We start from the raw sequence: 25,488 nt of genomic DNA on the forward strand, positions 1-25,488 counted from the left end.
TTCTTTCTCTATTTTTACTTCGCATCGCATTACTTCAGCGACAAACTGATTCCCCTTTCAAAAATGTATTTATTTGCACTAGAACTAATTTTTGGTTCTTTCTCTATTTTTACTTCGCATCGCATTACTTCAGCGACAAACTGATTCCCCTTTCAAAAATGTATTTATTTGCACTAGAACTAATTTTTGGTTCTTTCTCTATTTTTACTTCGCATCGCATTACTTCAGCGACAAACTGATTCCCCTTTCAAAAATGTATTTATTTGCACTAGAACTAATTTTTGGTTCTTTCTCTATTTTTACTTCGCATCGCATTACTTCAGCGACAAACTGATTCCCCTTTCAAAAATGTATTTATTTGCACTAGAACTAATTTTTGGTTCTTTCTCTATTTTTACTTCGCATCGCATTACTTCAGCGACAAACTGATTCCCCTTTCAAAAATGTATTTATTTGCACTAGAACTAATTTTTGGTTCTTTCTCTATTTTTACTTCGCATCGCATTACTTCAGCGACAAACTGATTCCCCTTTCAAAAATGTATTTATTTGCACTAGAACTAATTTTTGGTTCTTTCTCTATTTTTACTTCGCATCGCATTACTTCAGCGACAAACTGATTCCCCTTTCAAAAATGTATTTATTTGCACTAGAACTAATTTTTGGTTCTTTCTCTATTTTTACTTCGCATCGCATTACTTCAGCGACAAACTGATTCCCCTTTCAAAAATGTATTTATTTGCACTAGAACTAATTTTTGGTTCTTTCTCTATTTTTACTTCGCATCGCATTACTTCAGCGACAAACTGATTCCCCTTTCAAAAATGTATTTATTTGCACTAGAACTAATTTTTGGTTCTTTCTCTATTTTTACTTCGCATCGCATTACTTCAGCGACAAACTGATTCCCCTTTCAAAAATGTATTTATTTGCACTAGAACTAATTTTTGGTTCTTTCTCTATTTTTACTTCGCATCGCATTACTTCAGCGACAAACTGATTCCCCTTTCAAAAATGTATTTATTTGCACTAGAACTAATTTTTGGTTCTTTCTCTATTTTTACTTCGCATCGCATTACTTCAGCGACAAACTGATTCCCCTTTCAAAAATGTATTTATTTGCACTAGAACTAATTTTTGGTTCTTTCTCTATTTTTACTTCGCATCGCATTACTTCAGCGACAAACTGATTCCCCTTTCAAAAATGTATTTATTTGCACTAGAACTAATTTTTGGTTCTTTCTCTATTTTTACTTCGCATCGCATTACTTCAGCGACAAACTGATTCCCCTTTCAAAAATGTATTTATTTGCACTAGAACTAATTTTTGGTTCTTTCTCTATTTTTACTTCGCATCGCATTACTTCAGCGACAAACTGATTCCCCTTTCAAAAATGTATTTATTTGCACTAGAACTAATTTTTGGTTCTTTCTCTATTTTTACTTCGCATCGCATTATTTCAGCAACAAACTGATTCGCCTTTCAAATATACGTATGTATTAGTATTTTTATTCTTTAATAAGACTCATATCATTACAAATAGAGAACAGTTTTTATTTCTCTTGTTGGCATTACGTAGCTCTTGTCTCAGTTGTTTCATTTTTAAAAATTTCGATGTAGATTCGATCTCTTTCTTTCGATCCCTATTTATTTATTTTGTTATTTTTATGAAATCATTTTAGCACAATCTAACAAAGATCTCCAGAGAGGAATAGAAATTTTTCTTTTTCACAACATAGTTTATATTCAAAGCTGATAAAAAAAACGAGAAAAAAAAATTTCCGAAAATAGCATTTACAATTCCAATGACTTTCGACCAATTGAAGGTTTAAAAAATAAATAAATAAATAAAAGAAAACTCGAGGTCAGGAAACAAATAAAAAGTTTAATATCTTAAATTACATCTATGCAGTTACATTTCAATGAGCAATAGAGCATTTCGGCTCGTATTGTAATTTTTACTGTTATTAGTTCTTGAACCAATTATCGAAGGTTATCTTTTTTTTTTCATTCCCTAGTTCTCCCTGTACATTTTTCTTCCTCACTGTAGTTTTTAAGTTAAAATTATTCGTTAGTATTTCAACAGTTTTTGCCTGAGCCGGGATTACCTGGTTGGCAAAGCATTGGGCCCATGTCCAAGAGGTCGTGAGTTTGATCACTGCCGGCCCAAGACTACCCGTGTAGTAAATGGTAGCTGGTGTGAGTTAAATCTGCTAGGTCACAAAGTACTCCGAATTCCCATAACAAATCAATACCTCTGGGGGTACTGAATTAGAGATTGATCGTTCTCTGGTTCAGGTCAAAATTAAGATGATGAATGAATGAATGCATGAATGTGGCTGCCCTATAAACGGGTGTGACGTTTGGGTGCGGCAGAAGGCGAATCCTTGACCATAGATGGTGCCACTGAGAAACAAGAACATTCGCACCCCCCTCTGCCTTAATGGCCAGCGACAACAACATCATCAGTTTTGCATACATTTCATTTGTTTTCATTAGTTTTGTATTTTATATAGTATAGCAAAACAAATAGTAACGCAAAGAGAAAAAATTTGCGATGAAAGCACTTAAATTTGCAACAAGCTTTGAATAACTCGAAATTGGGAGAAAAAAAAGCACTGTATTAAGTTTAAAAACAAATAAGGACTTTTTTTTCACCACGGCTAATCTCAACTATGTACTGTAAGTGCATTTCTACGATTTTTCCCAGACTATTTTTTTTTCTTTTGTTCCATTGTATTATTCTACACACCATCGCAATTTCAAGTTTCTAAGTCTTACAGTTTTTTTACGCAGATAAACAAAAATATAATGTAAAGTTGAACACCCAAAACACCGGTGGCGGTTACGATTTTTTTTTTTATTAAAGAGAGATTCTCTCTGAAAGAGTTTAATTTTATTAAAGAAAGAAAAAAATCTCTGATAAAGTTACACTGATTAAAATTGTGATTGCTATTAAAATTTTTGATTAAAAATTCGTCAAAAGTGAAAAAGCAGTTGCGTCAAATATTTTTGTGTAAACATCTCGTCAAAAATCCCGTGATTTTTTTTTTCTGACGAAATGATTGCCAAAAAACAACGTACTCTAGTGAAATACCAGCTGAATCGTCAACAATGAGAGTTTTATTTCTGGGAGTTAAATAAAACTTAGAAATATTGTACTTGTAACTTAAAAACATTGTATTTATAACTTAAAAACATTGTACTCTTAGCCATTAATGCTGCAGTTTCTTTTTATTTATTTATTTATTTTTTTGACAGCAAAGTAAATTTCTTTATTTTTACAGAACCCAAATGTCTCAGAAGAAGCATCAAGTTCTAAAAGAATGAAATTGTCCGATTCTGCAACAACGCTCGAAACAACATCACCGATTCCAGAAGTTTCCTCAAACCCAGACAGCTCTGTTACATCTGAATCAGATTTTGACTCAAACGCTGTTATAAAAGAGGAAATTTTCGATTCTGATGAAGATGCTGAAGTCACAGAACCAGTTTCTAATGAACCAAATAATTCACTTTTGAATTCTGGAATCATTCTAAAGGAAGAGAGTTTTGAAGTCGAAGAACCTTCGGAAAGTTTAGAAGTTGAAAGTTTTAGAAATTCTATATCGGATTTCGAAACTTCGGTAACTCCACCCATAACAGAAGCTTCTTCTGTTATCGCAAATCATAAGTTAGCCGATGTAACTGAGAAACAAGATTCGCTCGTTGAGACTACTGTTAAAGTGTCTTTATTTTCCCAAATTCTTAACACAGATTCTTCAGCAACAATTGAAGTGAAAGAAGAGCCTGATTCTTTCATGGAATCTACTTCTTCAGAAGATTCTCTTCTAGTGGCTAAAGGAAGAACTTACGAATCAGTAACAGTGAAAGAAAAACCCTCTTTGCCTAAACCTATGACGGAAACTTCTTTATTTAGTTCTATGCTTGTTGAAAAGAGTTTGTCTGACTTTGCAAATATTGTGGCTTCTGTAACTAGTTCTTCAAGTGCAAATGGAACTACGTTGCCAAGCTCCTCAATTATGCTAGGGAACCCTTTAACAGAGTCTTCAAATATGATACCCACTTCCTTACCAGGGTGTTTAAAAGATTCTCTCCACGAGAATGAAGCAAGACATGTCATATTTTCCAAATCAGTAACAGTTAAGGAAGAACCCTCTTCGCCTGAACCTGAATCTATTTCTTTAGAAGATTCTCTTCTAGTGGCTAAAGGAAAAAGTGACGAATTTTCGAAATCAGTAACAGTGAAAGAAGAACCCTCTTCTCCCGAACCTATATCAGACACTTCTTTATTAAGTTCTATGCCTGTTGAAAATACTTTGTCTAAATTTGAAAATACTCATGTGGCTACCATAACTTCTACAAATGCAAATGTAACTGCGTTACCAAGTTCCTCAATTATGCTAGGGAATCCTTTAGCAGGGTCTTCAAATATGATAGCCACTTCCTTACCAGGATCTTTAGAAGATTCTCTTCTACTGGCTAAAAGAAGAAATGACGAATTTTTGAAATCAGTAACAGTGAAAGAAGAACCCTCTTCTCCTGAACCTATGTCAGACACTTCTTTATTTAGTTCTATGCCTGTTGAAAATACTTTGTCTAAATTTGAAAATGCGCATGTGACTTCCGTAACTTCTACAAATGCAAATGGAACTGCTTTACCAAGTGCAAATACGCCTATGGCTCCCATAACAAGTTCTTCAAATATGCTAGGGAATTCTTTAGCAGAGTCTTCAAATATGATAGGCACTTCCTTATCAGGATCGGCTCCTATAGAAGGATCTCCTTTACCAGGTTCTGCAACTGTATTTTCAGTACCTGACAAATCAACTGTGATAAAAACTTCCACACCGGGTACTGTAAATTTTAGAGGAGCTCCAGTGCATGAGAATTATTTATACGGTTATACTATCGTTAGTAATTCTTTACCACCAGAAGCAATTTCACAGGGTAATGATACTATGATGGGTTATTCCTTACCGGGGTCTGCGAACTTAATAACGACTTCCTTATCAGGATACCCAAATACTGTCGGGAATTCCTTATCTAATTTAATTGCAATGGTGAATAATTTTTCACCTGATTCTAGTCCAACGATGAGATCTCCCTTACCAACTTCTGCAATTATGAAAGCATCTCCATTTCCTGGCTCATTACCCGGTTCTGCAACTTCGGTCGAAAATTCTCTACCAAGTTCAGCAAATGTGATTGGGAATTATTTACCAAGTGCTAACAATGTGTTACCCCCACAAATTAGTTACCCTTTTGGGTATCCTTGCCCCACTATCATAGGTGCTTCGTTACCAGGCTCTTCAAATACTGTTCAGACTTCGTTACCAACCTCCTCAAATGTGATTCAGACTTCTTTATCAGGTTCATCAAATATGATTCGAACTTCTGCTCCAGGTTCATTAAATATAATTCAAACCTCTTTACCAGGTTCTTCAAATGTTATTCCGACTTCTTTATCAGATTCTTCAAATATGATTCGAACTTCTGTTCCAAGTTCATTAAATATAATTCAAACCTCTTTACCAGGTTCTTCAAATGTGGTTCAGACTTCTTTACCAGGTTCTTCAAATATGATTCGAACTTCTGCTCCAGGTTCTAAAGCTACTACAAACAATCCGTCCCCTGATCCTGCAAATATTGTGCGGACATTACTTAATTCTGCAAATATTTTGAGATCTTCCTTATCACCTTCAACGAAAAAGGTTAACACTTCTCCATCAAGTCCAGCAACTGTGATATCAAATTCTGCTGGTAATATTACCTCACTTAATTCATCATCTTCTTCCTGTTCTACGACTACAACAGCAACTTCAGTAATAGAGCCTAAATCGTCATTGCAAGGCTCTGAGATAGTATTCAAAGAAGAATCAATCGAAATTTCAGAAACTCCAGTTGAGTTGGATTTATTTACACTTGAAAGGATCAATAAACAACGAGAGCTTATTAAAGCAGACTTTGAGAAACAAATCAAACTTAAAACAATAAATTACTTTATGAAATTCTGATTAAATCATAAAACAAACTGAGTTTACTTTTTAATCAAACTCGTTTACCGTAAAAAAAAAGGAATATTTCTTCATCAGTAGTGATTAATGCGCATAAAAATGTAAAATTTAACACTACAATATTTTTTAAAATTGTATGCAAATCTTTTAATCAAAACGTAATGTTGAAACTATGTAAAATAGTCTTAAAAGATAAATTTAATCAAAAAGAAATAAGAAAAACTCAACTGACTGTCCTCTAATAAATTATAACTGTAATTATTTCTGTTGATGCTTTTACAAATTTTGAAAATTACTAAATTTTAAAGAAATGTTTATATTAAGAGCGTATTCATAATTCATGAATGTTGGAACTTTTTTTTTATTTCTTGCAACAAAAATAAAAAAAAGTCATTGTTTTAAACCATTTATATGTCGTGTTAGACTATGTCATAGTTGCCAACTCTCACTATTTTAATTTTATGTATTATGTTCAAACTGTTTTGTTCCTTAAAATAAATTTTTTTTTTAAAAAAAGTCATTGTTTTGAACCATTATGTCATGTTTGACCATTTGTCATAGTTGTCATCTCATTATTTTTTTTATACCTTTCAATCAATGAAAAAAGTCATTATTCTTGGGTCATTTTATTTCAATTGCATAATTGTTATCTCTAGTTATTTTTTATTTGTGTGTAATGTTCGAACTTTTTTATTATTTCATTTAAATGAAAAAAGTTATTATTGTTACATCATTTTTATCCATTTGTCATAGTTTCCATCTCTCATTTTTTTTTTTTGTGTATAATGTTCGAACTTTTTTGTTCCGTTCATTTAAATGAAAAAAATCATAATTGTTACATCATTTTTATCAATTTGTCATAGTTCCCATCACTCTTTTTTTTTTGTGCGTGTGTGTAATGTTCGAACTTTTTTATTCCTTTATATCAAATGAAAAAAGTCATTCTTACGTCATTTTTATGCACTTGTCTTAGTTGCCAAATTTCATTGCTGGATTTTTATTTTATGTGTAATACTGGAGCTTTTTTGTTCCTGTAAATCAAGTGAAGAAAGTCATAATATTCTGTTTGTTGTTCTTAAATATTTTGTTTGATCATTTGTCGTAGTTGCCAACTTTCCCTGTTTTCACTAATTTTTGTGGTATCTTTCAAGCTCTTGAAAATTTTCTTATTTTTACTAAAAATTTTTCTCAACTCCTTAAGAAGAAAAAGGAAATTTTTAATTCACAAAAGAAAAAAAAATCAGGCAAATATTTTATATAATACTATTTAGTTTTTCTAGTATATTTTAACAATTCGCAACTTTAATTTACTCAAGGTATTCTTTAATTGCCGCACTTTATGTATAAGTTTGAAAACTTTATCTAAAGTGAAGTAAAAAAGAAAAAAAAAACAATAAGAATCACAATATTTAAAGAATAACATATATATTATAAAAACTTGACTAATAACTATTAAAAAAAAGCTGTATTGATGCTTGTAAAAAAGCTATTATTGAAACTGAATAAAAGCTCAAAACCAAAGATCAAAGCATCAAAACCAATTTTATTGCAAGATGAAAAAAGTAATTTTAATTCTAGACGCAGAATTTTCGTCCAACATATTTTTTATTAATTTCAATTCATTTAAGTCAAAATAAGGGAAAAATGTTTATTAAAATTATATTGAGTTATAAAAATGAGTTAAATATAATGAGTTATTAAAATTATATTTAACATTTTAATAATTCATGGTTATGAAATACAACATGAAACACTGGTGTCTTTTTCTTCATTAAAGGTAAAATCTTCCAAACACGGGCTCACTTCCAGCAATAATTTTTTAAAATTTGCAGTTATCTAGAACTAAGAGAAAGAGCTATTGATCTTTGAAATTTCTTTAATTTAGAAAATTAATTATTGATAAATGTTTAAATATGAATGAAAGAAAATTTTCACACAACTTTTTTTGAATTTTACATATTAAATACAAGTCTGATAATTTAACAGATTTTTTTAGTAACTATGAGACTGTTTTTTATAATTAAAAAATACCTAAATATATTTTTGCTTGTAATTAGAATTTTAGAAAAATAATGAATAAAAAGAGCACGGTTGTCCCATATGCGTCAAAGGGTTAATAATCATCATAAACCTCCTCTCAATCTTTTTCCGAAATAAAATTTTTTTTCATGGTTTTAGTACCGTCTTCCTTAATAATGATTCGGGAAATTTTCTTAGCTCCTAAGGTATGCATTTTGATTCTATTTTTTTCAAATAATTCTAAAATTATAACTACAGTTAATTGTTATTTGAGAGCCTGTTTAAATGTTATAAGTTGAGAATTTTTGGTGTGGCTTGATAAAATTTCCCTAATCTAGTCCTTAAAAAATATTTATAGACAAAAGTATTTTATGCAAGCACCAAAATAGCTTTTGATCTAAAAATCGGGTCTTCACGTTCTAGGACTCAATGGTTAAGACAGATGAATGTACTTTTTTTTTGAATAAACATAAGTTTTTTTTTTTTTTTTTGTTGTTGTTGATAATTTCGAATTTCTGACCCTCAAAATATGAGATAACCAAAATCTGGGAAATATGGTTCATACTGTTTTATCAGGAGGATGATTAAAAATTTGGACCCCTTCATGTTAATTTTACTTTTTAAGTATTTTAACATATCTCGAAAATTTTTTAAGCGAATTGAAAAACTTTTGCACACAATTATAAAGTTCGTTTATTTAAAGTTTATTATTAAAGTTTGTTTATATAAAGTTTATTATTATGTTTATTATATTAAGTTTAGTAACTAAAGTAAATATTATTTTATTCTTTAATAGTCAAAGCATTTTTAAATTGTATGTAATTTTTTAAATCATTTTAAGAATATATTTTTACATGGAAAAAAAAAATCGAGCAAAATCGATTGAATAATTTTTGAGAAACCGAATTTAAAAAATACTTTTCCAAATTTCGATTTCTCAGGTCGGTTCGATCAATTTCGCTCAAAATTTGTATTTTGCCATATAAATTTGCATTTTTTAAAATGGTGTAAAAAGTTACGTACCTTACAGTTCAAAAATATTTTTTTATCAATATAGAATAAAATAAATAAATTTCTACTAAAAGTTACAATTTGCTTGGAATTATTTTTGGATAAATGAATTTAAATCTTTAAAATGTTTAGATATTTTTAAAATGATGTAAAAAGTTACATACTTTATTGTTCAAAAATATTTTTTGATCAACAGTGAATAAAATAATAAATATTTACTAAAAGTTAACATTTTGGTAGAAATTACCTTTGGATAAACGAATTTTATAATTGTGTGCTAAATTTTTCAGTTCGTTTAAAAAGTAGTCATAAAGTAAATGGTCCAATAAATATATATTTTTTGTAAAAAATGCAATTTTTTTAAATTGGCATTTACTTAAAATAATTTCGCAGAGGCAGCTGAAACATCAAGTAAATAATAAATTATTGAGTCAATTTATATATAATTAAACGTTTAAAAATGATAAAAAGAAAAAGGATAAAACTATTTTTTAACAATCCCAACTCTCGGAACTTATTACTTTTTTGCGGAACTCTAGGATTCCACGGTACATCGTGTGCTTTAAATAATGGAGGAAAGGTGATTTTCACTCAGAAATATGTTGATTAAACGAAGAAATGCGATAAAAAAAAATTTTAACTAAGAAAATAAGCACCTTTTTCCCTGCCTCTTGCAAACCCTCACGATTGCTTCACAATAATTGTTGTTTCTTCACTGTAAAAAAGTTCGTATAAATTTATAGAGTAATCGTATAATTAAATATCGGTATCCCGATGCAGCATCTGTAAAATCCGTATAATTTAAATACCGTAAAATTTTATACTTTTGTCTTTACAGTAACATTTACTGAATTACAATGATTTTACAGTAAAATTTTACGGTAAAAAGTATCGGCACACAGTGCACCAATACTTTTTACCATAATTTCACATACCATGATTTTTCACACTGTTAACATAAAACAGTTTTTTCTGCTATTTAATTAATCACTTATATTTGTTCTAAAAATTTTATTTGCTTAAGCTTGCCTAGCCCAAACCTTTCTCTAGGACAACGTTAAAATATATTAGTAAATTTTGTTCAGTAATCAGTAAAACGGACAATTAGTTTAGACATCAATTTACATAATAAGTTTATCCAAAAATGTAACATAATAAGGTAATACATAATAAATTTTAAACTCCAAAGTTAAAAAAGAATTAAAATCAAAAACTCGTAATAATAGTTGAGAGACATAAGAAAAATAAATATTACAATTAAATGCCTTTAAATTTGGGATAAAAAAATTTTTATAGAAAAAACAATACCTGAATGTTATTTATTAATTTTAATGCTGATGATAATAAAAAAAAATATAATGAAGTCAATTGGAAAAACTGAATCCTATCCTGCGATTTTCTGGCCAATAAGAAATACGCAGACGACAATGGAAAACAGTGTCAGACTATTTAATTAAATTTATTGATCACGTGATAAAACTGTCTGACTACAATATGAGAGTACTGTATTTTTATTACGTAGAGAGAAATATTATATGAATTTTGTCGTGTGTAAAAATAATATACGATATTGTCCAAATAGTTATGACAAATATGTATAATTTGTACACCACATGAATAACTGTATCAATAAATTTAAATTTTTTTATTATGTGGGGTCGTTCAAATGTTCGTAAGCAAGTTTCTGGCAATTTTGAACTCGTTGTCAGTAAAACAAAGCAAAACACAAACCTCTTTTCATGTAAAAAAATCGAAATAACCATTTCTTTTGTTTTATTTTTGAGTTTTACTTAAGGATTAAATTTAAATAAAAAAAACACAGTTTTTAATTAACAAAATTTAAGTTTTAATTCCTTTCATAAAATTTTGATTCGAATGTTATTTAAGAATCTTTTGTGTGTTTCTTATGTGGACAAAATTCTTGATCTCTGTAATTAGTCGGAATTTTTTTTTTTTTTCATTTGCTAGATTTTGTTTTTATTTCTGTTTATTTTATTAAATCTGAAATTTGTAAGTCTATTTTTTTTCTTTAAAAAATAAATTTTAAGAAAAAAAAATTGAAAATAAAAGGATTTAAGCATCTTACACGGTCCTTATACGTATATATTTATTTTAAAAATAATTATTTTCAAGTGAAAAAAAAAAAACATTTTATACGTTGCGCAAAAACCCAACGATTTGTAATCCACATTACTGTATTTCCATTAACTATAACAGATGGGATTAATTATACTTGATATTGATTTCATATTACTGCGATTTCATTTCCCTACGACCAATAATTAACGACATTATGTATGAATTTCTCGTCTTCATTATGTATGAACTCGTATTCCTCTTTCTAAAGAAACAGTCATCAAACCGATGAGAGATTTCCTTCTCTCGATCCGCATGCGCAGTTGGCCTTGTGGAAATGATGGCTGCAACTATGCGCGAATGGGGGGAGAAGGAACTCTCTTTCCCTCCTCATCTAGAAAGTAGAGGAGCAAAACTAGTTTCCACGATCGGCGCGTGCGCAGTAGAATTTTCTCCTGGAGTTCCTTGTATAGTCGATATCTTCTCGTCTGCGTGCGGTGAAAGCATTCTTTTTTTTAATTATTATCGTTTTCTGCGTGTGTTTTGTAGAGTTCCTAGCGCCATTTTTTAATCAAAAAGATTGGAACGTTTGTCGCAAATCGTTGGTTTTTCTGTGAATGCTAGGTAAAAGTTTTCAAAATGCAACGTCGATTTACTCAATCAAAAGATCCAGTGACTATTAGTGAGTTGAAAAAGGTTAAGTTTTCGATGTTGACTATTGATGAGAAAATTGCTATTAAAAGAAGAGGCCGTCCAACTCCTGATCTTGAATTATCTGAAGTGGGTTTTTATTCCACGAGGACTTTTAAATCAACTTTCCACAGTGGTTGGTACGAAAAAAAAAGTTGGTTGTGCGGCTGCGAAGTAAAAAACGCTTTGTATTGTTTTCCATGCTTATTATATGATGGAGACTACAGGTGGACTCAAGGTTTCTCTAATATAAGGAAACTGAAAGAATATGCTGATAAACATGAAATATCAAAAAAACATATTGAGAATGAACTTTCTTTGGCGCTATTGGGAGTTGCGAACATTAAAGGCAAGCAAAGTGAGGCTTACAGAATTTCGATCCAAGAACACAATAAAAAAGTCGCTAAAAATCGTTTGATTTTGTCGAAAATAATCGATTTCGTTCTATTCTGCGGAACTTGTGAAGTCCCTTTGTACGGCCACGACGAAACAGGCGATTCCGGTATATTCAGAGGGCTGGTGAATTTTGCATCCAAATTGAACCCAGCGTTAGAATTCCACTTGAAAACGAACACGACTTTTGAGGGTATTTCTAAGACATTTCAGAATGAAATATTCGACTCTCTTTTTAAAGTTTATAGAAGTCAAGTGAAGAAAGAAATCGAAGAGGCCCCGTTTATAGCTGTTATGGTTGATGACGTCACTGATGTTTCTGAATCTACACAGTTGGTTATTGTTTTCCGGTACGTTCTAAATGGAGAAATATTCGAACGATTTTGGGGATGCTTTGTTCCAGATGATCGAACAGCAGAAGGGATATCCAAATGTATTTTACAGCAATTGAATATCGTTCTCCGAGACAATGAACTTAAACTGATTTCTCTGTCCCTAGATGGCGCTTGTTTCATGAGAGGTAACAAAGTAAAAATTGAAGAGAAAATTAACGAGTGTTATCAAAATGCGCGTCTTACACATTGCTATGCTCACCAACTAAATCTCATAATGAAAAATATAGCAAGCGTCACTGATTCGTCAAAAATATTTTTTTCTAACATCACGGCCATATCAACTTTTTTCTCAAAATCACCACAGCGTCAATCTGCACTTAAAAACCATATAAACATTAAAGTAGAAATATTCTGGGATTCTTACCCTCGAACCATATGCGGTGTTTACGAAAATTTGGAAATTTTAAAGAAATGCCTATCTGTGTTAAAAACATCAAACTCCGACACCACTCTGTCGGAGGCTGTTGGAATTTTAAACAATTTGAGTGATAAGAAATTCCTTTTTTGGTTGGAGATATTTTATCTCATAGTCCCTCATATAGAAATACTCTATAACCACATGCAGAATGGAAATACAGAAGATTCTACTTCTAAAGTTCTAGAATACGTAGAGAATTTTGAATCTTGCATTTCCGCAATCAAAAATTCCAAATACTGTGAAAATACCTCCTCGTTGCTTACTGCTGACGCAAAACTTTTTTTCGAATACTTATCCGAAGATATGGTAGAACGATATTCTTTTACGGGGCATCTATTAACCGCTAATTTGCTTAACAAGAAAAAATTCATCATGTTTAAGAAGTTGTTTCCGAGCGAAGAAATAAAATTAATTGTTAAAGTATATTCAGGAATCAACAAATCAAAACTCGAAAATGAGCTAAGGGTATTCTACAATAGTTCAGAGATACACGAATATTCTAAAATGAGTGATTTGTTGAGCTTTATTACAGAAAATAATTTGAATTACATTTTCGGCGAACTTATAAATTTGATAAATATGCTCTTGACGATTCCTATGACCACCAAAGAACCCGGACGATATTTTTCCTCATTGAAAAAAATACGAACTTTTTTACAGAGTGCTAAGTCAGAAGATCGTTTGAATGCGCTGACGATGATTTTTACAGAACAAAATTTTTTCGATAGGCACTCCCAATTGAAGGATACAGCTATTGATCTTTTTTCCGTGAATAAACAGAGAAGAAGGGATTTCAGTTTCAAGTAATTTTTTTAAAAAATTATTTTGAAATTTTTAATTTTATTTGCATGGGAACATCACAGTAAATTTTCAAAATTATTTTTATAATTTTTAAATTCTTATTGTGGTAAAATTGTTTTTATAGGATTCAGCAATAAGCATATTAAATAGCAATCTAATATATATAATTCTCTTACGTGGCTCCCAAATTTTGGCTGTATTTCTTTTCCGCCGGTGGCACCGTTTGCTTTGTTTTGTTTACGTTACTATTTCTCTTACACGGCGAATCAACCAATGATTGCCGCTAAAAATGTCACATGCCAAATCCAGCTGAGGTCGCTCAACATATAGCGATTTTTAAAACGGAAACTGAAATAACCAGAGAGCATCAGCTGCGGCAATCTCGTACTATTNTGGCTCAACATATAGCGCTTTTAAAAACGGAAACTGAAATAACCAAAGAGCATCAGCTGCGGCAATCTCGTACTATTAAGCTAAGCAGAAGTGAGTAGTCTTTGTCGATAGATCTCTATTTTAGTATTTTGTCGAAAGCGCCTTTTTTTCACGAATTTATATATTATGAATTTATTCGACGATTTTTTGATTTATATCACGAATTATACTATAGCACATTTCTAATAGGTTTAACGAATTACATGTCATTTATTTAAATTCAAATTTATTTTAATGACTTAGTATTTACTAAAAAGATGTAATTTTTTTTACAAAAAAAAGTTGTTATATGGATTTGAATGATTGTTTTGAATTCTTAGAATTTTGTGCATTTGCAATGTACCTAAGTTAGAAGCGAGCTTGGTTTGCGAAGCAAACCATATAAGATTGCGTAGCAATTTTCAGGGGTTGGCGAGCGCTAGCGCGCAGGGGGCGCAACCCACTAGTTTTCTAAAAGTATTTCGATGAAAATTATATAAATGAAATGGCAAATTTTTATGGGCGCTTACATGCATGAAATAAGTCTTCGAAAACTTTAAATTTGCGATTTCAGTAAAAAGCGTTAGATAATTCCTTGAATATTCATCCAATTTATTTTATTATTATTATTATTAATTAAAATTTAACAACAAATACTTGACGATCCAAAAATGACCCAAAATTCAATTAAAGTTTGCCGCGTTTTGCTTAAGAAACCAGTTAAAATTTAATTTCGGATAATTTCAAAATTAGTTTTTCCACAACAACTGGAGTTGCTGACTGTAGAAATTTTTAACACAGTATTTTTTGCAGCGTTTCAGACCATTTCAATTGAAATATTTGTTCGGGAGATCCCAAGCGTTTTATGAGCATAAAGCGATTATTTTGGAATTAAAGTTCATAGTTTTACTCAATTTTCGGAGTTGTAAGTTGTTTAATTTAGTAACTAATTTACAATCTTGCTCAGACAATCAATTATTTGGTTTCCTAAGCAGAACGCAACAAATCATACAATTTTATTCATCAGAATTATGAGAATCATTCTGATGAATTATGAGAATCATTACAATTTCCATTTATCTTTAATTGATTTTTCAAATGGTGAATCATTTTCGGGAGATTTGGCATAAATAATGCATCCGTCGTACATAGAATTTCTGTATTGAATTTATAATTTTTAAGTAATTAAATGACGTATTCTGATTTGACTTTAAAACTCTATATTCAATGTAACGGTATTTAGTTAAAAGAAATGCATAACTGAGAAATTCTACGTGCAACAGAGGATAACTTAAGCGGTAAAGAATTTGTTAATACAGTATAGTAAATCTGATAAAAATGGAGAGAGTTTTCTGCCTTTTTAGAATAACTTAAAGAAGTCTTTCATTGCCGACTATATGCACATTTATTTTCCCATAATAATTTATTGTATGAATCAATATTTTAATCATAGTTAAAAATCTGGTACTCTTTCTTCAAATATTATACATTTATTTGTACTAATGCACAACGTGTTCCTTTGTGCGCAGAATATTTTGCAACAATCATCTTTAATACATACTTTTTAGAGCATTAAAATTGAAGACTACAATATATGCGCATTGACACTGCAAATTAAAATTTTAATCTTAAAAAAAANAAAAAAAAAAAAAAAAAAAAAAAAAAAAAAAAAAAAATAAAAAAAAAAAAAAAAAAAACAGTATGAAAAATCGAACGAATCACTAGTGACAAAGGTGGAATGAAAAAATGAAATCCAGATTGATTGCCTGTGGAAAGTTAGAGGTTTTTCTAATAATTACCTTTCATTTCCGTTTTCTCAGGTAATCTAAGGAGTCTTAAGTTCTTATCAGTCCCGCTCCGCTTTCCCCATTAGTGATTTGTTAGATTTCGATAGCGTTTTTGCTTTTTGTTTCATTTTCGCTTAAATATAAATGTACTTGTCCTTAAGTATAATGCGCTGTCTGAAAAAGAAACGGAACGTTCTGAATAACTTTTGATTTAATGATTTTAATTTCATGTTAGTACATAGACTCCATTTTAATGGGTCGCATTTCGCCATATCTGAAATATTTTTTAAGCGAATCAAAAAATTTTTGCTTGTAAATATAAATTCGTTTATCCAAAGAAAAAAGTAAAATTATCATTAACTCTTCGAAGGGCTGTGGTTATCATAGCTAACTGCAAAGTAATGTAAGGTAAAACTCCTTTTAAATAGTGTTTTAAATAGAGTTCTAGTGTTTTATTTTGTAAAAATTTCCTGGCCCTCAACAGGCTAAGGGATCAAAATTTTCGACCACACTCTTGATCTAACTGGACGTTGGGATTTTATGTACCAGATTGCTGCTACCCCCCATAATTTGTGATTCTGAAATCTAAATCTGTCAAAAAAATCTTTATTCAGAGGAAATACTTTTTAGTGCTTAGTTTTGTAACTTAAAATATCACCGGCATTAATTGGTTAGCTTATTAAAGGTTAGGCCTTTGAACCATTAATATGGAGTCTTAGTACATGAAAATTCGATCATTAAATCAAAAGTCATTCAGGGTGTTAATTAGTTAAATAATTTATTTATTTTTATATGTGTCCTGTACATACTTAACATCTTTTCTGACATGAATTCTAAAAATAAATATTAATAAGGGATGTCATTTACTGAACACCCGGTTAAAACTATAATTAGTTATTGTTACTTATACATTAGACTATCGTCTAGTAATCTTGAGAATGCTTGAACTGACTGAAAAGAACCGATCTGAGATCTCATCTCGTGATTGCCAGACAGTAACAATTGATAAAATTGGATACCTGAAAGTGACGTCATTGTAGGTAATTCGTGGTATTTGTCGATTCAGAAGCCAATCAGGTTCGACGCAAACGCGTGACGTCGCTTTCAGGAATCCATTTAAATCTGATTGAAATCACATGGTACGGCATAATTGCTTCACTTTTTCGCGAGTGCTTAATACTGAAAGAAACATATTTTTTTACATATTATAAGCATTTCATTTACATATTTTTTTGAACTGTAATATTCTTTAAATAGTAATATGTACATGTATTTTGAAATTGTAATGATATTTTTTTTTTCCCAACAGAAGTGGCGACTCATTTTTTGATGAAGAAACTCCTTTAAAAAAATTTAAAAGGGAAGAAAATACTCCTAATCCGGAAAAAACAAAATGGCCTGCGAAGCGGGCGTATAATAAAGTATGTAAATTGTTTAAATTCGTAACTTTACTGAACAGAACGTTGTAATTGTACGAGAAATTGTACGGAGAGAAAAAATATTACCAAGAATAACCTCAGTTCTAATAATTGAATTTCACAAACTAAGTGCCAATCTTAATGGTTCCAAGGGCTGTAANGATGGCTGATCAATACGAATTCCGCATCCAGCTTGAACCGACCACAGTGCTGACGTGAAATATCCTCAGTGGTAGACGGATCATGAGTTAGAGTCCCCTTGCCGTCAGGCTAACCGTGGGAGGTTCTCGTGGTCTACCTCTCCATGTAACGCAAATGCTGGTTAGTTTCATCAAAAAGTCCTCCACGAAGGCAAATTTCTGCCAATACTTGATCCAGGAGTACCCTTGTCTTCTGGATTGGGTTCAATATTACAAGGCCACGGAGTTGAACATTAGTAGTCGCAAACCCATAAAAATTAGGTCGGCTGTTCAACGACGGTTATAAAAAATTGTGGTTTAGCAATTACATGACAGCAGACGATCTGTTACTAATCTAAGCAATTAAAAAAAAAAATCGTTTCGTCCGCAATTTCTATTGTGGCTGATGAGTCAGGTTTAATAAAATCATATGAGTCACAACTGTGCTAGAGCACTAAACACTCACTATCAGCTTATTTTGTTGAGTTGTAAGCTTTGAAGTGTAATAGTAAGCTATCAGATATATATATATATATATAAAATTGTGCTACCTATTAGTTTATAGTTACAAAATAATTGCAAATCAAATTGACTTTCTCGGAATAAAAAATACCTTTTCTTCGACAGATTTCTATTTTTGGCCGCCAAAATAGGGGTGGGGGAGAAGAGTAACCGCACTCAAGAAAATGTTAATTTCCTTTTTGTGGTGGTCTTGCCGCCCCCATCTGAGTGCTGAGTTAAGTTGGGGTTGTTTATAAAGTTACATTTTTATTTTAAAATGTTTATTTGGCTGATTCGTTTCAAATTTTGAATTTTGTTATTTAAAATTCATGTAAAAATGTGCATACCTCATATCCGAGATTTTTTTTGACTATTAAATAATGTAATGCAATAATGAATAAATAAAAAATGTAATTAATAGTTATCAAAAATTATTTTTGAGCTGAATTAACTTTGAATAAGCGAGTTCTATATTGGTATGGAATATTTTTTAGATTCACTTAAAGAATTCCCGATATGTGAAAAAAATGAAACTAACTTTGAATTGTTCAAACTTCTGACAGCTCTCCTGGCTTAACTAATGAGACCAAATTTTGCAAGATTGTGGCATTTTTTTAAGGTCAAAAATCAATCAAAGGTCGAAATAAGTATGTTTATTCAGAGAAAGTTATTTTTGTCGGATTTCGTTAATTAAGTAGTAGTTACTACTAATTAATTGGAATATTTGAGGTTAAACCTTTGAACCATTAATATTTGCACTTGGTATATGAAAATCGGATCATATGAATAAAAGTTATTTCAGGGTGATATTTTTATTATCTTCTGCTCTCTGTACAGTAGGGAATAACCAAAAACCAGTGTATGAAATCTAAACCTATGTATGTAAATACACGGGATAACCTTAACGTATGTTTTTTGAATCCTGGTCAAAACTAAAATCAAGAAAGCATACATATTTGGATTCACAGCAAATTAAGGAAAAAAAAAAGCAGCAATACCATATAAATACAGTTGGACCTCTATTTATCGAGGACGTTAAATCCCGATAATAAGTTCGTTATATGAAAAATTCGTTAAATAGAAAATTACCTTTTAAAATATTTAAACAACATTAAACAGGTTTTAAATTCATAAACTTTGGACATAATTAAAATAGCAATTGATACATTTTTATCCTGTTACTAGTATCTACGATTTATTTTATTAATCTGCATGGAAAACAAAAATAGAGCAAAACATTATCCAGTGTCACACTATCACGCTACATATATTTTCAACTAAAAAAAAGTTAAATTTATGTATTAAATTATAGCTGCATTTATTATAAAGGTAATTTTTAACATACATTACCACATGCTTTCTTAAGTTTAATTGCTAATGATAAAATCCGTTAATTTTGTCTGTGTTTTCTGCTTGAAATGCAAACAAAAAGGGAAGGAGATTTTACCGCTTTCTCTCAAAGTTAGGTGTCTTCGAAAATCAATTGCCCCCATAAAATGCGTCAACAAGTTTGAAATGTTCTGAAATATTTTGGGAAATAGGAAAAGTGGATCTCAAAGAAAAGTTCGTTAAATAGAAAATTCACTTCGCTATTTGGAAGTTGTTTTACGAAGAAATTTTCAAACTGTATTTGGTTCCTCGAAAAAAATCGCTAAATAGAGAAATTCGCAAAATGGAAGTTCGTTAAATAGAAGTCCGACTGATCAAATCAGTAGTGAAGAAGGTGGGGAAAAACGTCAGGAGAAATTTTTAAAAATCAAATTTTAGCGCCTCTCTGTTTCCTTAGGCAATTAAACAGGTTTTGATGTTTTTAATTCCTTCTTACACAAAAAAATTTAAAAGGTTATGATAGTTTTTAATAGCACTTATGTTTTTTTCTCTAATTGTAATTATTAAATATTAATATATATATTAATTTCGTACTCTAATGTACATTTTTCTTATTTCATTGTTGTCAAGGATTCGAAGAATATATGTTAAGGAAAGCCATTGCGGAACACTATGTAGTTAATTATGCAAATCTATGCTGATTTCGAAGGAGAGGCGCTTTACATTAACAAAAATAGTTTAACAGTGTGTAACTTGTATTATACTTTTTCCCGTTTCATTCATTTTTAAAAAAAAAAAAAATTGACTTTAGATGAAATACGTTTTCAGCTTAGAAAATACAAAACAGTGCACTGTGGGCCAGAAGACCATGATCTTTGGCCAAAAGTCAAAATTACATTTTCAACTAAAATATGTGTAGGCAGTTTTAATATCGCCCAAATTAGGTATTCATAATTATTCCAAACATTATAATTTACTTTTTGGACCGACGAGAGTACAATGTAGTGAAAAATATGTAAAAAATTTTTTTAAATATAACTTTTAAATTTATGTTTCAGAAGTATATATAGGAATTTCACCTTACTGTTACATTTTTATCAGAGTAATTAGTCTGAAATTATAGTACAATTTTTCAATTTGTTGGATTAGTTAATACTCTTGACAAACTTATAGTTTATATCTTATCATTTGACATTTTACAATGTTTGAATCACTTTCGAAACTTATCTCCAAAAAGTTCCACGAGATAATTAGCTAAACTTTTTTTTGTTGTCTTCTTTAATGTTTCTTCTTTCGAAAAAACCTGCCCCATTTTGCCCATATTACAAAGGTAGACTAAATATACCGAAAGACAAAAATTATTATTTTTTTCATGTTTTCGCATTAAATATAATTTGTTTTTCATTTTTAGTATAAAATTGCGAAAGTTATTATATTTTCAATGCTATATTTAATTATTTAAGCTTATTATAATATTTTTTTTTATTTTTGCTCACCATATTTCAGCCGCTATTTTATTTAGTTTTTTTGATATTTTTAGTGTATTTCAAAATTTCAACTATGAATTCAATTTACCTGCAAATTAAAACCCCTAAAAAAAACCAAATTTTCAAACAAATTTTATCGAAATACTAATTTTGGCCACGAAACCTTGGATGCTGGACCACTGTGCAGTGTGTTTAAATTTAAATCGGTAATAAGAAAGATTTCGAAAGTAGGTTATGTATTTAAAATCAAGTACAGGGTGTACCAATAAGTATGGAAACAGTCAAAAATCTCAATAAATATGCAATACATAAAAATTTCGCCATATTAAAAGATTCATTCAAAGAGTCCAAACTTGTCCCCGGAAACTAACACCTGGGGTTGGTGCAAGGGCAACCATAAATTTTTTATTTTGAATCCCGGTTTTTTATTGCAGATTTGAGTTCACCAGAAAAAAACCTGCTCTTTGACTTTGCATTCCAGATAACGGATAACACTGTATTAATCACAAATTGAAAATTAGATTAAAATTGAAATAGCTATAAATATACATGCCAGATCGAAAAATAAAAAATAAAAACGGTGGTGTTTGGTGTTTTGAAACTAAACAAAATGATGACCAAATGATACCAAAACCAATTACATTTGTGAAACTAAATTTGAAAAAAATGAATATTAATTTTGAATATTATAATATCGCGAATACTAAAGATAACGAAAATTAACGAATACGATATAATCGTGAGAGTCGATAAATTTTATTTAGGTAATGAAAATATTAACAAATATAAATATTGCATGAATTTCTCAAGTTAGTAAAGATCGTGATGTATCGTGAAGTATCAATAATTCTAAGCGATATATCATGATGTATTAATGCTTTTGACAATATGTTTTGACTGATGTTATATCATAAAACATCAGTATTTCTCAATGATGTATCATGAAATATCGATATTTTCTAGTACCGCAAGATTATTAGTACCGCAATATTTCCCAGCTCTATTGATTACCTAACATAGCTACAGATCGATTTATTTTGCTTGCAGATATTTTTTATTTAATTTTATTCTGTATTCAACTAACATATTATTTTTTACCCCCTTAGAATCGTGTCAGGAAATCTGAAATCCAATCTTCATCTTCCCAGAAACCGATGCCATCAAAATTATCTGTTGCCTCAACCTTTGGAACAGCTCCTCGAGCCTCTATCACTCCAGATGTTTCAGACGAACATTCAGAATTCGATTCATCTTATCAGAATAGTTTTTCTCATGGGAATATGGAGATCAGAATTAAAAAAGAACCTGTAGACTTCTCTGATACTGAAGGAGAATCAAACGATATGCTTGGAAATTCTGATGGTGAATCTCTCTTTCAACCTATGGGTTTAATAGAAGAACATCCTATAACAATAGAAGAAGAACCTATGTTGACAGAAGAACAATTCTAATTCTATTTTTCCGGTTTTCAGTTTTTCTTAGCAGAATTTTTTATTGTTCAGTGAATATCATTGGCATCAAGAATATGGAGATAAAAATTACAGAAAGAACCCATAGACCTCTCTGATATTGAAAGAGAATCGAACGATACTTCTGGAAATTCTAATGACGAATCTCTCTTTCAACCTATGGGTTTAATAGAAGAACATCCTATAACAATAGAAGAAGAACCTATGTTGACGGAAGATCAACTCTAATTCTATTTTTCCGATTTTCAGTTGTTCTTAGCAGAATTTTCTATCGTTCAGTGAATATCATTGGCATCAAGAATGTTGAGATTACAGAAAGAACCCATAGACCTCTCTGATACTGAAGGAGAATGGAACGATACTCCTGGAAATTCTAATGATGAATCTCTCTTTCAACCTATGGGTTTAAAGAAGAACATCCTATAACAATGGAAGAAGAGCCTATGTTGACAGAAGAACAACTCTAATTCTATTTTTCCGATTTTAAGTTATTCTTGGCAGAATTTTTTATTGTTCAGTGAATATCATTGGCATCAAGAATATTGAGATTACAGAAAGAACCCATAGACCTCTCTGATACTGAAGGAGATTCGTATAACTATACAACTATAATTACCAATGGTGAATCTCTCTTTTAACCTATGGGTTTAATAGAAGAACATCCTATAACAATAAAATAACCTATGTTGACAGAAGAACAACTCCTACGTTGGTAGAATAACAATAATCAAGCCTTTTTTTCGAATTTTGAATCGAACTTTTACTCATCGCATAGTATTCATCGTTCAAATCACAGTTTTGTTTTATATTATTTTTTTTCTGTTACACTTTTTTTTCTCTTGAAAATTATTTACGGCTTGAAATAAATAATAAAATTATAATAGATAAAATTATTTTGGAAAAGAAATTATTGAATTAATAATGAAAGTAACAAATAACATTATTTATATTTGTTATTTTATATAATAATAATACAATAAAGCATTGTTTATGCGTTTCTTATTGACTTTTCTTTTTCATTTGTACGTTATTTTTTAGTAGTTTCAGTTCATTCTTAATCTATGTGATGTTAAAATAATTCGTTTATACAACGGGAAAAGCGAAAATTATATATTTTTCTCTCTGCATAAATATGACCTTTTGCAACTAAACTCTACATTCAACTCAACTCTGCGTCAATTTTTTTGGATTCAAGGAACTCTTAAGTTACGTTTTAAAAAGAAATTTTTCCCCTAAAAGAATTTTTTACTTTATCGTCCGACTGCGTTGAAAGAATTTTATACTTTTGTGTACTAGATGGAATTTAAAGTTATAATTTTTTTTTCATTTTTACTACTGAGCTTATATTTTAAATTTCATCAACTACTACTTTTATTGTTAAATATATCAATAGAAGTGCCAAATTAAAGTTACTATGTTATGAAAATCTTTTTTTCCGACGAATTTCTTTTAATTTGTTTAATTTTCAGTTATGCGTCTTTTCATTTTCACGTCGGCTTAGAAAGCTTCCCTAAAAAACCTATAAACGAAATATATTTGTATTTAATATCTAAAATTGTATTTTTGCAATACAATCTGCAATAATAAAATAATATCAAAATGAATACAATATGCAATAAAGTAATAATAATTGAACTTGTCCTAAAAAAGAAAGTGCTTTAAGATGTGTAAAAAATGTATAAAGTAGAAAGAAAAAGGATGTATAATTTAATTAATAAACGCAGCTTTGTATTAAATCAAAGTGTGTAACACGATTTGATATTTTTGATACTAATTAAATTATTTTGAAATTTAGTATAAAGTAATTAAACGTTAATATCTGATGATACCAAAGAATCCCCGCGTATTAGGTGACTGGTACACGTTAAATCTGTCCGGGTCACCAAGTTCCCGTTACAGTCAATTCCTCAGGAGGTACGTGGTTCAGGGAATGTGAGGAATATATTCGAAACCGGTTCCCGCAATGAGGTAAACCGGGTTCGAATTCCAGCGATGACTAGTTGTTACGAACTCCGCACCTGGCTCGCACCGACCACAATGCTGACGTAAAATATTCTCAATGGTAGACAGATCATGGATCGATGTCAGCTTGCTGTTAGGCTGACTGTGGGAGGTTTTCTTCTCCAGACAACGCAAATGCTGGTTAATTCCATCAAGCAGTTTTCCAGGAAGGCGAATTTCTCCCAATTCTTGATCCAGGAGTTCACTTGTGTTCTGGATTGGGTTAAAAATTACAAGCTATTGAGTTGAACTTTTATACTCGTAAACCCAGAGTTGGTTCAACTGTTCAACGACGGTTATAATATAAAATGAAATATATTATGATATCACCTAAATTTTTTTGAATTCTTTAAGAAAAATTATCAGCCAATAAAAAGTGTTAATATTCTTCGATGTAGTTAGAATATAAATTATACAGTTTAATATATATTAGTAAAATTATTTTTACATGAAAATGCTTTCATACTTTGAATTAATTAACTAAACCGTATTTTTGTTAAATAGAGAGGAAAGCCACGAAAACCCCCATGGGAAGCGCGACGGCAAGAGGATTCTAACTGAAGATTCGTCTATCACTGAGGATATTTTACGTCAACACTGTCGCCGGGAAAAGAATTCGTTTCGACCCGCCATCGTTGGGAGCCGAACCCGAATCACCTCATTGGGAGGCTGGCACTCAACTCCCTGAGCCACCAAGACTTAAATCCATCGTTATTTTATTTCATAACCGTCGTTTAACAGCCGACCCAATTTTTGGGTTTACGACTTCTAATGTTCAACTCCGTAGCCTTGTAACTTTGAACCCAATCCAGAAGACAAGGGAACTCCTGGATCAAGTATTGGGAGAAATTTTGCCTTCGTGGAGGACCTTTTGATGGAACTAACCCGCATTTGCGTTACATGGAGAGGAAGGCCACGAGGACCTCCTAAAGTTAGCCTGACGGCAAACCCGTGACCTCTGAGGATATTTCATGTCAGCACTGTGGTCGGTGCAAACCGGATGCGGATTCTGTATCGACCAGTCATTGTTGGGATTCTAACCTGGTTTACCTCACAGGAAAGCAAAACCCTCACCTGAGCCATCAC

General features: G+C 30.7%; 2 protein-coding genes across 8 annotated transcripts in view; both read left to right on the plus strand.

Annotated features, from left to right (window-relative positions):
- Window positions 1-10,698, plus strand: part of LOC107450596 (serine-rich adhesin for platelets) — a 51,092-nt gene extending 40,394 nt beyond the window's left edge. For all 7 annotated transcript variants that reach the window (XM_071185689.1, XM_071185690.1, XM_071185694.1 and 4 more), the window contains one exon: window positions 3,288-10,698. In XM_071185689.1, coding sequence (XP_071041790.1) covers window positions 3,288-6,017 — 2,730 coding nt within the window. In that variant the 3' untranslated portion in view covers window positions 6,018-10,698. The remainder of the gene's footprint in view (window positions 1-3,287) is intronic.
- Window positions 10,699-11,468: 770 nt separating this feature from the next.
- On the plus strand, window positions 11,469-23,399 carry LOC107450629 (zinc finger MYM-type protein 1). Its single transcript, XM_016066466.4, has 3 exons — window positions 11,469-13,822; window positions 17,328-17,439; window positions 22,039-23,399. The coding sequence occupies exons 1-3, from the start codon at window positions 11,763-11,765 to the stop codon at window positions 22,381-22,383; spliced, it is 2,517 nt and encodes an 838-aa protein (XP_015921952.2). The 5' UTR covers window positions 11,469-11,762; the 3' UTR covers window positions 22,384-23,399.
- Window positions 23,400-25,488: the final 2,089 nt, after the last annotated feature.

The sequence above is a fragment of the Parasteatoda tepidariorum genome, chromosome 9, assembly GCF_043381705.1.
Source record: "Parasteatoda tepidariorum isolate YZ-2023 chromosome 9, CAS_Ptep_4.0, whole genome shotgun sequence".
Taxonomy (NCBI): Eukaryota; Metazoa; Arthropoda; class Arachnida; order Araneae; family Theridiidae; genus Parasteatoda; species Parasteatoda tepidariorum.